This window comes from Meles meles, chromosome 5 (genome assembly GCF_922984935.1).
Source record: "Meles meles chromosome 5, mMelMel3.1 paternal haplotype, whole genome shotgun sequence".
Lineage (NCBI taxonomy): Eukaryota > Metazoa > Chordata > Mammalia > Carnivora > Mustelidae > Meles > Meles meles.
The window spans coordinates 73155523-73171955 of NC_060070.1; the positions used below are offsets into that span (position 1 = coordinate 73155523).

Genomic DNA, 16433 nt, shown 5'->3' on the forward strand with positions numbered 1-16433 from the left:
TAGACAGATACAGATGTGTGTGTTATATTAACTTGGAAATGCTATCTTTCTACCTACCTATCTATATATCTATCCATCCATCTATCTATCTATCATCTATCTACCTATCTACCTTCCTACTACCTGAGGTTATCTATTGGGTGTATGTGTATATACTGAATGGCATTTGTTTCCTCACCTCCTCTTCCCCCTGGCTTGGGGTTCAATACCACATAGGTTTTGCTCTTCCACTTTTCTTAAAAGTTTCCTTAAGGAAAATTTTCCTTAAGGGACAATAGTACTGGGCTATTAGTAGTAACATGTTCATGTGTAGGATATATTAATGCCTAGAGTGAAGCAACAGTTCTCTGATAAGTATCATTAGGAATTATGAAGAGAATATTTACTAAGTGATGTGGATTTTATTTAAAAGTTGAAATATTTAGACTGTAAAGTTTTCTATAGTGTTATTCTTCTCTACTCCATATTTTTGAAGAAAGATATGAGGAAGGGAGGAATTCTAGCATAGCACTGATAGTGATTTTTACATGTTTTGATTAATTATCCCCTGATTGATTCTTGGACTATAAATGGTGGATAACAGGTAGGGTAATTACTATCTTCATCATCATCATTATCATCACTATCACTTCTCTGGAGCTTGCCATGCACTAAGTAGTGTTCTGCACCCTCTATACAATATTTCATTGAATCCTTACAAAAACTCTGAGTAGCTACAATTATTATCTTCATTTTATAAATGAAGAAGCTAAGATTCCACTGATTTGACATAACTGACTGGGCTCCCACAGCCCATAAAAGATGAAGTGAGGATTGGAACCAAAGCAATCTGACCCCAGAGTCATGCTTATGATCACTCTACCCAAAGTTGAGGGTATTGCTCTGTGTAATGGTGTTCATATTAAACTGGGATCCACACTACACATAGCAAAGAAATCACTATGCTTCAGGTTCCCTCAGTTATAGCATCAGAGTAATAATAGCTATTTCCTATTTGCCTCCTGGGGCTATTACAAAGATGAACAAAGTTGCCTAAATTCAAAAGTTATGTGTTCCCTGAAGGAAAATATAAGAATTCAGAGCATAGCAATTTATACTAGCTGTGCATGTCTGATGTGCACATGTATTTATTTTTCACTCCATCTGGGGATATCTCAAAAAAATAAATCTGTAGCACAAAAATAGCTATAATAACCAATTGTTCTAAAGAAGACAGTATAAACAATTTTTATCCTAAAAAATGAAGTTAAACTGTATCCTTTATGAATGTGTTAAAATTAATCATATGGGGGTGCCTGGGTGGCTCAGTCAGCTAAGGGTCCAACTCTTGATTTTGGCTCCAGTAACGATCTCAGGGTGTTGAGATCAAGTGTTGTGTCAGGCTTTACACTCAGCGTGGAGTCTGTTTGATATTCTTTCTTTCCCTCTCCCTCACTGACGCTTTCTCTTTTTCTCTTCAAAATAAATAAATCTTAAAACAACAACAAAAATCATATGAATTAAACATAACCTGTTAAAAAAATACCAGTGAAGATTACATAAGAAGGAAGAACAATGCATTTAATTCTCACTTAAGATACATAAATTAATCCCTCTCTTGAAATTATTTATTGAATTTTACAAGCCAACAGATTAGAGAGAGAATGCTACACTGAGCATATAGTAATTGTTTCAAGAATTCAAGGATAGTTAATACTATTCAGTTATTCATCTAGTCAATAATATCATTCATCATTCTGTTTAAGGTAAAAAGAAATATATGCTCATATCTAAAATGCGTATCTTTAATGCATCTTTACCTTTATTCCACTTCTCACAAACTCATAATCAGTTTCAATATCCTATCTTGACTGAAAGGGAGTATCCTTAAGAAGTCAGGAATAAAAAGTTTTCTAAACACGATAAAGAATAATTGTCTTCAGCTAACCACTAGCATCATACTTTGTGACAAAAGACTTGAGGCATTCATATTAAAATTAGGAATAAGATAGGAAACTGATTACCCTCCTATTTAACATTTTTAGAAGACTTAAGGGAAAAATATAAACTATTATATGAGGTACACCTCTGGGAAGGAAAAGCACAATTATAACTATCTGTAAATAATATTATTATAAATATAAAAATAACTGAAAGAACTGAGAAATTTCTAGAACTAAAAACAAAGTGGTTGGATATCAAAAATCTATTCTGTAAATGTTTATCAGTCGTGACAAGTTAGTAAATATATTGAAACAGAAAAAAATGTAACGTTCACCATTGAAGTAAAAATGCAAGATATATAGAAATAAGTTTAAGGGGCGCCTGCGTGGCTCAGTGGGTTAAGCCGCTGCCTTCGGCTCAGGTCATGATCTCAGGGTCCTGGGATCGAGTCCCACATCGGGCTCTCTGCTCAGAAGGGAGCCTGCTTCCCTCTCTCTCTCTCTCTGCCTGCCTCTCTGCCTACTTGTGATCTCTCTCTGTCAAATAAATAAATAAAATCTTAAAAAAAAAAAAGAAATAAGTTTAATATAAGAAATGTGTAATTTATATAGGTAATAATAAAAACAGTATACTGTGAGACACAAAATGTTTTGAATAGAGAAGAATATTATACTCCTATGTTGAGGGAAGATAACTGATTAGTAAAAACAGCAATTCTTTACATATAGGTTTAATGCCATTCCAATAAAAATTCCAGTAACATTTTTTGGTGAAGAGATTGAAACTGTGAATCAGAATGTTGTCTGGAAGGATACATAATTACATTTAGTCAAAAAATTAGAAAAAGAAGAAATGGACTTAGTTTGCCAGATTTTTTAAAAAAGATTTTATTTATTTGAGAGAGAGAGAGTATGAGTAGGGGGAGGGAGTGGAGGAGAGGCAAAGGGAGAAGCAGACTCCACTGAGCAGGGAGCCCCATGTGGGGCCTAATTCCAGGACCTGGGGATCATGACCTGAGCCAAAGGCAGATGTTTAACAGACTGAGCCAAGCACCCATACTTTGCCAGATATTATAACTTAGTATAAAATGAAGTTGATCAGAACACTATAATAAGAACTAGAAGGTAAATGGTTCAGAATAGATGATCCTTTAAGCATATCTTAATATGGATAAAACAAATTTGTATAAATTCAGAAACCATGATGTATCAAGGAGAAAAGGAAATGTTAATACATGGAAGTTTCTTTAAAGTAATATGTAACGGGAATTAAGGAGGGCACATGATGTAATGAGCACTGGGTGTTATATGCTATTGATGAATTACTAAACTCTACATCTGAAACTAATGATACACTTATGTTAACAAATTGCATTTAAATAAAATAAGTAAAAATAAAATTTTAAAAAGTAATATATATCTGAAGAAATATACTGCCTCATACCAGAATAAATTCTAGAGAGATTATATACTTGGACTAAAATTTAATCACAGAAACAATGGTAAATACCATGGTTTCTCAGTGTAGGTACTGAAAGGCATGTGCCTGGGTAAGACAACCATGCGAATGAGTGTAAGTTAGAGAAGCAAACTGTTCCAAGGATTAAATCTTAGGACCCCCGGTATGTAGATTTCAGGTACGGAGGAAAATACAGCAATGAAGACAGAAGGAGTAGTCCCCTGATTTAGAAATCCCTGGAAGAGCATGTCCAGGGAAGTCAAGTGAACAAAAAGTTTTAAGAAAAGTGGATGATTTAGGGGTGCCTGGGGGGCTCAGTGGGTTAAAGCCTTTGCCTTCGGCTTGGGTCGTAATCTCAGGGTCCTGGGATCGAGCCCCAGCATCAGGCTCTCTGCTCAGCAGGGAGCCTGCTTCCCCCTCTCTTTCTGCCTGCGTTTCTGCCTAGTTGTGGTCTCTGTCTGTCAAATAAAAAAATAAAATCTTAAAAAAAAAAGAATGGATGATTTAGAGTAGCAAATGCTGCTGATTGATCAAGAAAGATGAAGACTGATATCTGAATGTTAGTTAACTGGTTAGTGTAGTGGTCAGGGTAAGTCCTGATTTTAGGAATTCAAGAGAGAATGGAGGAGCGAAACTATAGAAGGAGTATAAATAACTCCTCACTGTATATAAGGAGAGGAATGAAGTGTTAGAAGTCAATAGGGAAAGTGAAGTCAAGAGAGTTTGTTTTTGTTCTTATTTTTTAATTTTATGTTTTTAAAGATCCATCCATTTATGGGGTGCCTGGGTGACTCAATCAATTAAATGTCCAACTCTATTTTGGCTCAAGTAATGATCTCAGGTCCTGGGATCAAGCCCTGAGTGGGGTTCCATGCTCACTCTGGAATCTGCTTAAGATTTTCTCTTACTCTCCTTCTGCTCCTCCCCCTGCACATGCTCTATCTCCAAAATAAATAAATTAAATCTTAAAAAAATTCATCCACTTATTTTAGAGATAGAGAGATCACGTGCACATACATGCACATGGTGGGAGAGGCAGACAGAGAGAATCTTTCAGCAGATTCTTCACTGAGCATGGAGCCAGACATATGGCTCAATCCCATGACCCATGAGATTTTAACCTGAGCAGAATCCAAGAGTCTGTTGCTCAACCAACTGCGCCATCCAAGTGCCTCTATTTTTGCTTTGTGTTTTTTGTTTTGTTTTGTTCTCATTTTTATTATTTTTTTAAGATAGCAGAAGAAACAAAAAGTGATGATACAAGAGAGAAGAGGAAATAGGGATGGGCAGAATGATGTCCTTGAGAGAGAGAAAGGGCTGGGATCCAGAGCATAAGCACAGATGTGGTCTTTTCTAGAAACAAGAAAAGTTCATCCAAAATGATGAAGAGTCAGAGTTACTGCACACAGATGCAGAATGGTGGGTGCATGTAGTAACGGGGGATCCTATTAGTTCTCTTCCAACTACTTCTAATCTTTCAATGAAATAAAAGTATGACCGTCTATTGAGAGTAAGGCTGGAAAAGGGTTGGGGAGGGGTTTGAGGGCTTGAAGGAGAAGGTATGAAATAATCATCCAGAAATGTGGGAGAGGGAATGGACTGAAGTAAAGTGATATGATTGCAGAGCACACAAAGGGTCAATGTGAAGTGAACAATAATTGATTTATGGTGAGACTAGACAGCATAGTTACCTGTTTTTCAGTAGCCACATTCAGCTTAGAAGGCACAGGTATGGAGCTGGAGGATTTAATGAGTGTTAGAATTAACTGAGTGAAAACAAGTAAAGGAGTTGCAAGAGAAATGAACATTATAAGGAAGCGATACTAAAGAGGGGTCATGAATATTAAGCTGGTTGAGAAAGGGAGGACCCGAGAGAGCCAAGGAGCAATGAAAATCTGTGAGCATCAATGGGGAGACCAAAAAGGTTGGAACTGATGTATCAAGAAGAAGTGAACTAGAGAGAAAAAAGATGGTGGCTGAAGAAGAGGACAGTTGACCTGGGACTGTGGAGGCATTGCACTTTCTTGTAATGACAAGATCAGGAACAGCACCATGGAGTGAGGACAAGAAGCAGGGTTAAGGGTATGAAGAGTTAATGTCATGAACACCAAAATTACGAAGGATTATGATAAGAATAGTGCTAGAGAGAATGGCAATGATACCGAGGAAAAATCTTCAAGGAATGAATGAGGTGGATGACCTGAGGGTTAGTAGAAAACATGAACGAGCAGGTGTAGTGGGCAAATAGACAGGGGCATGTGATTCAAAGCCATGTGTTGTTATGGGGAAGAAAGAAGATGAGAGGCAAATGGTGGTAAGGAGTAAGGACTCCTGCTTCCTTTCAGACTCTGGTAAATGAAGAGTGTGAGGCAAGAGCTACCACTTGGAAGGCTCTCGGGGGGAGCAGTATGTCGGGGACAGCAAAAAGAAGAGAACACTAATGGAAGAGGGAGAATATATGGTGGATTTTGCTAAGTTTCCATGTTGAGTTCCAGAAGCCTCACTGGAGGGGTTTCAGTAGATGAGCAGAGGTGGGAAACCAGTTTAGCAAATCTGGTGTCCAGATCTGTGTGAGGATTAGAGTCTGGGGAACTGTATCTGGTGACATGGCAAACCTAAATTTCTTGAGAGTCCTGATTGTTTCAAGGTAGGATAGCAGTGTTAGAGGGCAGGCTATCAGCATGAATATAGCAACAACAACAATAAAAACAAGAGTATCTGGAATTCTATGGGAAGTGGTTAAATTATGGGATATCTAATCAAAGACATTTCAAAGAACATCCAGCAACCTAACACGTTCATAATAGGTACATTTAAAAAGTGGAACATAAAACAGCACCTATGGTATTATATAAATCTTATTTATAAACACATGCATAAAATTCATAGAACTCTAATACCTAAAATATTAAATGTTTATGTTGAATTTTGGATGACTTTTATCTTTTCAAATTTTTTTTATCATTTCCAAATTTTTAGTAAGTTTATTTTTGCATGTAATCAGAAAAAAACCCCTCATATGATTTTTAAATAAATCGCAGTGTCCTCAGGTGTTCTCCTAAACTGCTGTTAATATTTTATTTCTTGACACGAGCAGTGGCTTTTCCAATGATCAATTTTTAATTACTTTAAAAAATGTATAATATGGTTAAATGTCTTTTTTCCCATGTTTCATTTCACACACACACACACACACACACACACACACACACCACACACTTAAGTTCCCTATCACTTAGATCGTTTGGCTCTGCACATGGTCTCTGAGCATGTGTAAAGATAAATGAGCACATGGACCTTATTCAAGAAAGACACAGGTAAATACCTGGCATTTGGAGGTTTCAGGGTCACACAGGGTGCTGTGTCCATTACACTGACATGGAATGCAGGCGCCCAGAGTTGGTCTAGGAGTGTGGCTACCTGGCTCAGACCGCAATCGATAAAATCCTGGCATGCATGTCTAAAAGAAAAGGAAAGCAATTAGGACAGTCAAATTATGAATCTTGGTTTAGCAATACTTGGGTTCCTTGGTGGTGAAAAAGGACTTCTTTCCCTCTACCTGAATTAAAGGCAACATCACTTCTAAACACAAGGACCAGTTTTGATTCCTAATGTGTATTTCTGTGTGGTTCTTAACGTATACAGGAGGCATCCTAGACCTGAGACCTTGGCAAAGGAGTACTGTCATTTACATATACCACTCAATCTGAAAAAGATTCAAATAGTCTTTTTCTTGAGAAAGAGGTTTGTTTTTTAATAAAATTGTCATTTGGACTAAAGAGAGAATTCCAATGTCCTTGACAACCTAAAATCTGCTTCTGCTATGCTTGATGGATAACTAGCTAACATCCAATGAGACTCAGAGAAGTATTAAATAAATAGAAAAGTGTCACGGTTGCATTTTTTATATTGATATAATTTAAAGACGATAAAAGCAAGAAACTTAAAATTCTCATGTCTTGGGAATATTAGGCCACCAATAAAATTTATCTTTCCCTGATCTATTTTTTTCATTTTGCAATAAAAATCCAAGAGCAAACAGAAAACTGCTAGCAAAGCTGACATATGCAGAATCAAGACTTCCATCTTCATTCGGGTTTATTATGCAAATGTATAAAAAAAAATCTCTGGCCTTCAGGAAGGAAGCCGGTAGCCCCTGAAGAGGTAATGAGAGTGGTCTTGGGTTCCAAGCTCAGTCCTCTTGATATGCAAAGCTACTGCATTTATTAGACATTGTTTGATTTATGAGTGAGAAGTAAGACTTAGTTCCTCAGATCCTAATGAAGATTATAAAGGGTCTGTTTTAACATCTTGGCTATGTAGAATTTTTTTTTTTTTTAAATAGCATATCTTATTCCCATTGATGAAAGAATGATCGCTGAATAAGCAGGAAAAAACCATGAGCACTAAGAACTTCCTAATGCCTCTGTTTCTTTTGGTTGTGGCCTAGGTCCTCCAGAGTTGTATTTGCAAAAAGGCTCCTTGGAAAAAGAAAAAGATCAATAGTCAGTCTTCCCTCACTTATTTTGATTTAGATACTGCAAAAGTACCTCAATTAAGCATTCAGCTGAGCCTCTCTGCTTTTATCACAGCCTACAAGAAATTTTAATGAGATTAAATAATATCCTAGCTTTGAGCAAGCTGATAAAGAAAGTCAGGGAGAGTATTCAAAATATTTTGAGTCTCATTTGTTTTGTGGTGGACTTCAACATATATTTTAATATTTATTCATATTATTTAAAATCAAGGATCATGTTGTTCTATTGTTACCAAATAAGGTCTAGAAATTATGGCTGAGGAATTAATTTAAGAAACTGGAGAAACCAAAGTATATTTAGAGATATTTCACATTATGAGTTGCTCCAGTTCTTTGATATGCTGATTATAGAATAAAACAGGATTTTCTTTACCTGGATTTCAACCTTGGATACCTATATAATTATTGTTTTCTTACGGGTGTATTTGCTTTGGTGTGTATGTGTGTCTATGTGTCTGTGTCTGTGTGTGTAAACATGAAAATCACACAGAGAATTTTTGTAGCTCCATTTTATACCTCAAACAGAAGTTTAAAACAAGTCTCGGAGGAAGAATAAAGTTCAGGAATAGAACTTTTCATTGAGGAATTACATATAATTCAGTGTTATAAACTGAAATCTGAAGGTGAGTGGGCAGGTGAAGTTTACTCTAACACACACCCAATTACCTTTATTACCATGACCGTTCCCAGGAAAGAGAGCAGGACCAAGCAGAAAAGTACCTGTGATAGGAGTCTGTGCCTGAGCTCCCAGTGGAGCTCTGCACTGAACCTTCTAGACCTGTCTCTGTGGTTCCCAATCCTGGTGCACATAAAACCATCTGAGGAGTTTTAAAAGCCACCTGGCTCCACCTCCAGAAATTCTTTTTTTTTAACTTTTAAGTTTTTTCAAAAGATTTTATTTATTTATTTGAGAGAGAGAGAGAGAGTGGGGAGGGGCAGAGGGAGAGAGAGAATCTCAAGTAGACTCGGGAGCGAGGATGCTCCCGTGGGTCTTGATCCCATGACCCTGAGATCACCACCTGGGGAGAAGCCAGGAGTTGGATGCTCAACTGGCATCCAATCTAAGCCACCCAGGTACCATCACCTCTAGAAATTCCTACTAAACTGGTAGAAAGTAGGGTCAGGGTTTGTTTTAAAACTCCTAGATGGGTGTAATAAGCAGTCAGACGGAGAATCACTGGCCTGTGCCTCACTCTGCTGGTAACGTGTGCCTTTGAAAGGGCTGTGACACAGACAGTGACACAAATGAATATGGAAGCCTTGATTTTACAAGTCAACGTTTTTCTAAGGGATACAGGCAAGTTGCATGGCATCATTGAGAATGTGGTTTCCCCACCCGCAATATGAGCAGGTGTCTTAATTCCGATGATTTGCTTATCTTTTAGTTTTAACACAGTAGGTTAAATTTCTAAGAGTTGGCAAAGCAAGAGACAATGCAAGAGTTAGAACCTTAAAACAGGGGCGCCTGAGTGGCTCAGTGGGTTAAAGCCTCTGACTTCGGCTCAGGTCACAATCCCAGAGTCCTGGGATCGAGCCTCACATCGGGCTCTCTGCTCAGCGGGGAGCCTGCTTCCCTTCCTCTCTCTCTGCCTGCCTCTCTGCCTACTTGTGATCTCTGTCTGTCAAATAAATAAATAAATAAATAAATCTTAAAAAAAAAAAAGAACCTTAAAACACTCTTTAAAGGAATTGGATGTGTTTATTCCATCTTAATCCCCTCCTTTCTTGGATCTGTTTTGTATTTAGTCTTTCCACTTTTTGGTATTTTTGAGTCTTTCAATATCAAATGTTCTCAGTGAACTGAGGCAACATTTATGAGAATGATCATGCTTGAGTCAGAATAAAAAGAGGAAAAGTAACAGCATTTTTTCAAGTCCTATCTACAATCCTTTCTGAAACAAGTGGAGAATTTTAAAAAAGCAAATAAACACTGTTCCTTTTTTCCTAACTCAAACTTTTACAAAGTTCTCTTTCCTTGTGCTAGAGTTATTCATAGCGCAATTGTCTTCTGCTGTCCTTCTATCTTTATTTTCATATTATGGCATCCCGTCAAAATGTTCAAATCTCATTTGCATAAAAATGTGAGAGGATGGAGACAAAGAGAATAGAGAACCCACAGCTCCAGGTGCAGAGTTACACAACATCTCCCACCTCTCTCCTCAGACTTTAACAAGAACAACTCTTGTGCCTGTTGCCTATGGAAACCCTATCTTATATCTTCGTGTGGGTTTCACAATCAGGCAATCCTCAGTTTCATTCTTGTTCATCACTTACTAATATGATTTTACGCAGGTGTTGAACACTGCGGGTTTCAGTTTCCTCACCTGGGACATGAGGATGTCGTAGAACATTAGAGTTAAGGATGTCAGTGCATCTAGGTTTTTTGAAACAGACTTCATCATGCTCAAATTGCAGTTTTGCTGTTTTCTAGTTGTGTGGTTGTGGGCAGGTTCTGTAACTTGCGTGGGCTTCTATTTCCTCATTCATAACATGGAGATCATAATAGATCAAGTACCCAGTGCTTGGTGTTGTGCAGGATACAGTAAGCATTCAGTGAATGGTAAATTGTTTTTTTCTTTTATAAGCTTGTTGTGAGGATTAAAGAAGATAATGTATGTTTAGAGCTTCACATACAATAAATCAACAGAGATACCTCTATTCCAGATAATTTTTTAAATACAGCCATTGAAGACAGACTAAAAATAAAAACAGCAGTAACTGTTTTATATTGCATTGGGTAACAGAATATCCATGTCTGCCTACTTATCCATACCATGTGCCTTCATATTTTTATGCACGTGAAAGCAATCTTTGTGTTTTCTGTGTATAATAAAATTGGTAAAGGGTATCCTAAGAAAAATGAGCATATGGAAGAAAAAATGTCTATTTTCACTATTTTGTCTTTTGAGTTTTATGACTTGATAATAGGTGTACGTTTTGGGGAGATGTAAAAAATTATTTTTTAGTAGCCAAAAGTTACAGCTTCTCAGTGGTCACCCAGTAGACAACAGCCATTCAGTGGTGAGCCAGAAGCCCTGTTACAACATGAGGGTGAGGAGAGAGAGGCTGAACTGCAAACATATGATCTAGAGATCATCTGCAAGTATTTGATCAACGTGATCTAATTGTAGAGAACCACATACTCACTGCTGACTATTTCCAGTTCTACCTACAACCTAACCTGAGTTTAGGTCAGTTTAAGTCAGTTTAAGTCACAATGATGTGAACTCAGACAATGGTGAGAACCGGCTATAATCTCAGTGGCTCCCACACCAACAAATGTGGTAAGGAAACTGAGTCTTATTTGACTTCTAAAGGTAATCTGATCTTTACTTTAAATCATAGGTTGTAATAAACGGGTATTTCTAGAACTAACATTCTCAATGAACAGGGCGCCGAAGCATCACGAGATGACAGGTAACAGGCAAAGGGTAAGTGTCTTCACTTGGCTATTATTGGCCATAACTAACACTTAATTCTATTTATTTGCAACCACATTTTGGGTGAAAACAGGAAATGAAGAGCTTGTAAATACAAATGTCTCTAGAATACCATACATTTGGCAAAAATATTGTAAAGGAATTGCTTTGTGTATTCAAGACCCAAAGCATATGTTACTGGAATGGGAGGTATTATTTCAGAACTGTCCTTAGCAGTTGCTTCGATGTTTAGATTTTATGCTTGGGTAATTACACTTTAGAATCAAGATGAATTATAAATAAGATGTATAATGGATTAGAGGCAATGGGATGTGGAGAACACCTCAGGCACCTTATTATGAGAGATAGGCCTTTATCCCCATAATCTCAACACTAGGATATTACTGTAATTATTGTCTGTAAATAGGAGCTTAAGTGAAATTCACAGGACATAGGTGAAGCCACCAATGCACATGCTGGTTTGTATGTGTTCCTAGTTTTCTTAATCTTCTTCATTTATCAGTTTCTTTATTTGTACTAATATGTATTTTCACATAATGATGGAAAATTACTAAGATTAATGGAAAAGCATGTTTTAGAATATGCTATTGCAAAAGCCTACCAATCACAGCAAAAAGAGTTTTTAACATTTAAAATCTGGAATAGACTTCATTAAAATACTTTGCTACTCTACTCATATTTTATTGGTAAGTGAACAGTATTCTTTTTAAATACATGCAGAAAAAAATATAGCTGTGGTATAGCTTTCTCGTCAAGATGGCTTAAGGGCAATCTTGACTACTTACTCAATACCTTTCATAGCTAAATAATATAGCAGAACCAGAGAATTTTAGAACTTCAAACACAACCTGTTATTTTATAGATTGGATAACTATAGAGCAACGAAGGCCTATAACAATTAACGAATTGACCAAGGTCAAACAGTAAACCAGCAGAATAGCCATATGCTCCTTGGGATAAAATTCCACTTGTGTAGAAAAATCTCAAGTTCTTTCTGTCTTCTTCCTTTAAGCCTTTCATGCTCATTGGAAAGGCAGCCACATTCACTGTCTCATTGTTCACATTTACACTGTATGTGACTATGTGTATTTTGGTTTGTTATGTATCTAAGTGTGATATATATGTGTATAAGTGCCTATATGTATAGGTAGGAGTTATGACTTCAAAATGAGATAGATTTGATTATTTATTACATCAAAATAGACACAATCATATGAATATTGCCTTTTGGAGCAGCCACAAGTTATAAAATTATTCCAAGTATGTTTCACAAATATTTGCAGTTGTTCTTATGAAATTGTTCTCTGAACAACATGGAATTTATATAATGGTAATGAAGTTGAATAGCATTTCAGTTTATAATAGGGCTTTCACACACATATTTGTTTTAATTATTATTTTTTATTATGTTATGTTAGTCACCATACAGTACGTCATTAGTTTTTTATGTAGTGTTCCAGGATTCATTGTTTATGTATAACACCCAGTGCTCCATGCAATACATATTCTCATTTAAATCAATCCTCATGATGATTCTACAGGTAAAAATCCTAAGGGCCAGTAACAAACCCTGAATGCCCTGTCCCAGCCATGGAGCTAGGGAGGATTCCCTGAAACCAAACTCCTTTTCTTTTCATCGTAGCATGCTACATCTCAAGAAAGTTATATCATTTTTAAGTTACTTTAGATTTGAGCTGGTGCCATCACCTGCCTTATGAGCCATACTGAATAAAACTCTTCAAATCCTGTTTACAAAAGATGCATACTGTTTTCTATAAAGAAATCAGTGCATGGATATATAACTAATTATTCCATAATAATACTATTAACATCAACCAGCACTGACTACTACCGTAATAGTGCTCTAGGGTCATAGCTCATTTTGTCTTCATATGATTCATCAGCTGCTGGTAGGAGAGGTATTAAGCATATCTAACCAGCTAGGCCATGAGCCCCAATCAATGCGCCTACCAGGAAGGCATCTCCGCTGCAGGGCTGGAGAAGATCCTGGTTGCCCTTCCTTTGCTTCTGGTTGCTGCACTTTGGGGAGGACTACAGGTCTGCAGGAAACAGGTGAGTATGGTAGCAGTAAGGGACTTGGAGGTTTACCAGCTGAAGCCTAAAGAGGTTAATAAATCATGCAAGGTCTCAGTCCTGGTAGGTAGTGAAGTCGAGATTCCAACTCAGGCCAGTTTCCCATCTATTCTTCTTTCCCCTATATTATACTCTTCCTATTAATACTTAATATTTGCAAAAGTTAAATAGACTTCCAGAGGATAAAGATCTAGAAAATATGCCAGTTCTAAATATAATCAGGGGAAACTCCCAGAGAGCAAAAGCAATTTAAAAAAAAATATAACGACTGAAACAAGATGGGATTGGGAGGGAGACAAACCATAAATGACTCTTAATCTCACAAAACAAACTGGGGGTTGCTGGGGGGAGGTGGGATTGGGAGAGGGGGAGCGGGCTATGGACATTGGAGAGGGGAGGCGAACCATAAGAGACTATGGACTCTGAAAAACAACCTGAGGGTTTTGAAGGGTCAGGGGTGGGAGGTTGGGGCAACCTGAGGGTTTTGAAGGGTCAGGGGTGGAAGGTTGGGGGAACAGGTGGTGGGTAATGGGGAGGGCACGTTTTGCATGGAGCACTGGGTGTTGTGCAAAAAGAATGAATACTGTTACGCTGAAAAAATAAATCAAATGGAAAAAAAAAAAGAAAAAAAAATATAACGACTGGATGATAGTGGCATTGTGGGAACAGTACATGTCCTTCTGAGAAGCTTATGTTGAAGGGAACAGTCTGCTATTCAGTGCCTGTGTTTTGTCATGTTCCATATAAAAACAATCTTTCAAAACCAATATAATCCTATCTCATAATCTTTAGCTTAAATGTCTTTAGCCATTCAGAAGAGGTGCCGAGAAAATGGCTCAGATATAATAAAGGTGCCTTATGAAAACATTCTTATTTCTTGACTGCTCTGTATTTTTACAAATCTTTTAATTTTCATCAAATATTTCCCTTCAGATGTGATTCCTACTTCTGGGTCACAATAACACCATCCTCATCTCACGGTGTTTCATGCTGTGAGTGGAAGTTAAAAAAAAAAAAATAGGATATGCAATGAACAAGGAAAACTGATTGTACCCAGAATTGTTCTGGAAGTTATTTCTGTTTGGCTGGTTAGGTGAGTTGAGCTTATGCAGGTTAGCAGTAGTCAGCTTACCTCACAAGACAAACCAGAATAGCCTGGGGGACAATCACATCTTTCTATCAAGTGAGCTGGAGGAGTCACCGCTGTTATGCCTCCTTGTTCCGCTACCTCCATCGAGATCTCAGAAATCCTGCGAACAGTGAGTATACTTAGATGATCACACCAGTAAATTAAGCTCATGTAGTAAACACCTAATCCTACAAAGAGTCTTCTCGAGCTTTTGTCAATAACCTCAAGCTTGTCTTACGGTTTTCAAGCTGCCTAAATCCAGGGACTCACGCGCAACATCATATCCCTGCATCTTGCCTTCCTCAAAGGCTGGGATTACACATTAGCAAAATATTCACATAAATCATAAGGAGTTTAGTAAATTAGATGTCTGATGTCCTGTGGAGAAGTTATTATAAGGATCTTTTCCCCCACATTTTAAAATGCGAGTGGCTTCAGGTAGACATGGGCAATTAATTAGACATTTATATTCCTTCAAACAGACAAACCAAGGTCATTCCCCATTAGAATATCTCCCGTGGTCACTAGTGAAATTGCTTTTAATTTACAACTAGCCCGATTTCTTCCTCTTGAGTCTGGATGTCCTTTCAAGAACTTTAGAAAACCGTCTAGAAAACGATTGAAGATAATCCAGTAATATTGATCTTACTGGATAAAGGATGAGGAAACTTTCAGATTAGTGACCTTGTTAATTTTATATAAATCCTTCAACTAACTTAACTCACCCTTCCTATCGGTAGGAAGGTCCTTATAGTTGAAAAAAATATATTCCTAGTGAAAATGTTGATACCTTTTACATTCACTTGAAATGAAGCATTAAAAAATATATGCGGTCCATAAACTCAGACTATTTCATGACTGACTAACTGGTAACACGAAATGTTCTGCAAATAAACTTTTAAATGAGAAAATGAATAGTTTTTCTTCACCAAAAGTCACCTCCAATAGCTTGAGGAGCTTGAATCATAAACTTTATAACAAGCATAGGTAGGTTTTATTGACACTGAATCATGAAAGCACACCCTGACTTCATAGATTGTAATCTGCGCTCTGGAGATCAGCCAGCCTTTATGAAACACACGTTCAATTAAAATTCAGATTTCACTCTCCCCTCCTTCTAGTTCACAGAGCCCTTTGATCTACAAACAAGCCACGCCCCTCCCGTAGGGAAGACTCTACTTCATGTCCCCCTGGATTCTCTGTGGGAGTGAGAAGGTCACTTGAGTTCTGAGTCCTCTCTGTCGGCATTGTGTGGTATTTCACAACATGAGGAGTTGCTAACATCATCTCCTCTTCTCTCCCACACGCATGCACACAACAGGCTAGTGAGTATTTAAAAAACTGAGTAAAACTTGAATTGTGTGTCAACAACAGATATTTCGGCAATGCACCTGGTTTTTCTCAGGGGATGAAAGAGCAATTGTTTTTGCTTGAATCAGGGATTTGGGCTAACTCAGGCCTCTATTTAAGTGAATACTGAAATGCAAAGTTGTTACATCCTTGAAATGAATGTGAGAAAAGACAAAAGCAAAGAAAAAAAGGCAATGTCAGCATTGACATTATGTAAGTCCCAAACTACATGTAGAACTCTCAAATGCTCTACTTCTAAGACTATTTTATTTGTAACTGAACAAAGATGCAGGGTTATGTTCTAACTATCTTAGAGGGAAGATTCAAATATATTTTTCACTATATATTGACTATATATATTTGACTATATATATTTTTATATATTGACTAGATATATGCACATATATGACTATTAGCTATATATAAATATATATATTTCACTATATTTGACTATATATTGTCACAATTCTACTGTATTAGAAAATTAAGTGCTGATCCATTG

General features: G+C 37.1%; 1 protein-coding gene across 2 annotated transcripts in view; it reads right to left on the minus strand.

Moving 5' to 3' along the window:
- LAMA2 (laminin subunit alpha 2) overlaps nucleotides 1-16433 on the minus strand; it is a 661080-nt gene that overhangs the window by 206100 nt on the left and 438547 nt on the right. For both annotated transcript variants that reach the window (XM_046006188.1, XM_046006187.1), the window contains exons 28-29: nucleotides 14585-14702; nucleotides 6707-6841 (exon numbers count right to left, since the gene is read on the minus strand). In XM_046006188.1, coding sequence (XP_045862144.1) covers nucleotides 6707-6841; nucleotides 14585-14702 — 253 coding nt within the window. The remainder of the gene's footprint in view (nucleotides 1-6706; nucleotides 6842-14584; nucleotides 14703-16433) is intronic.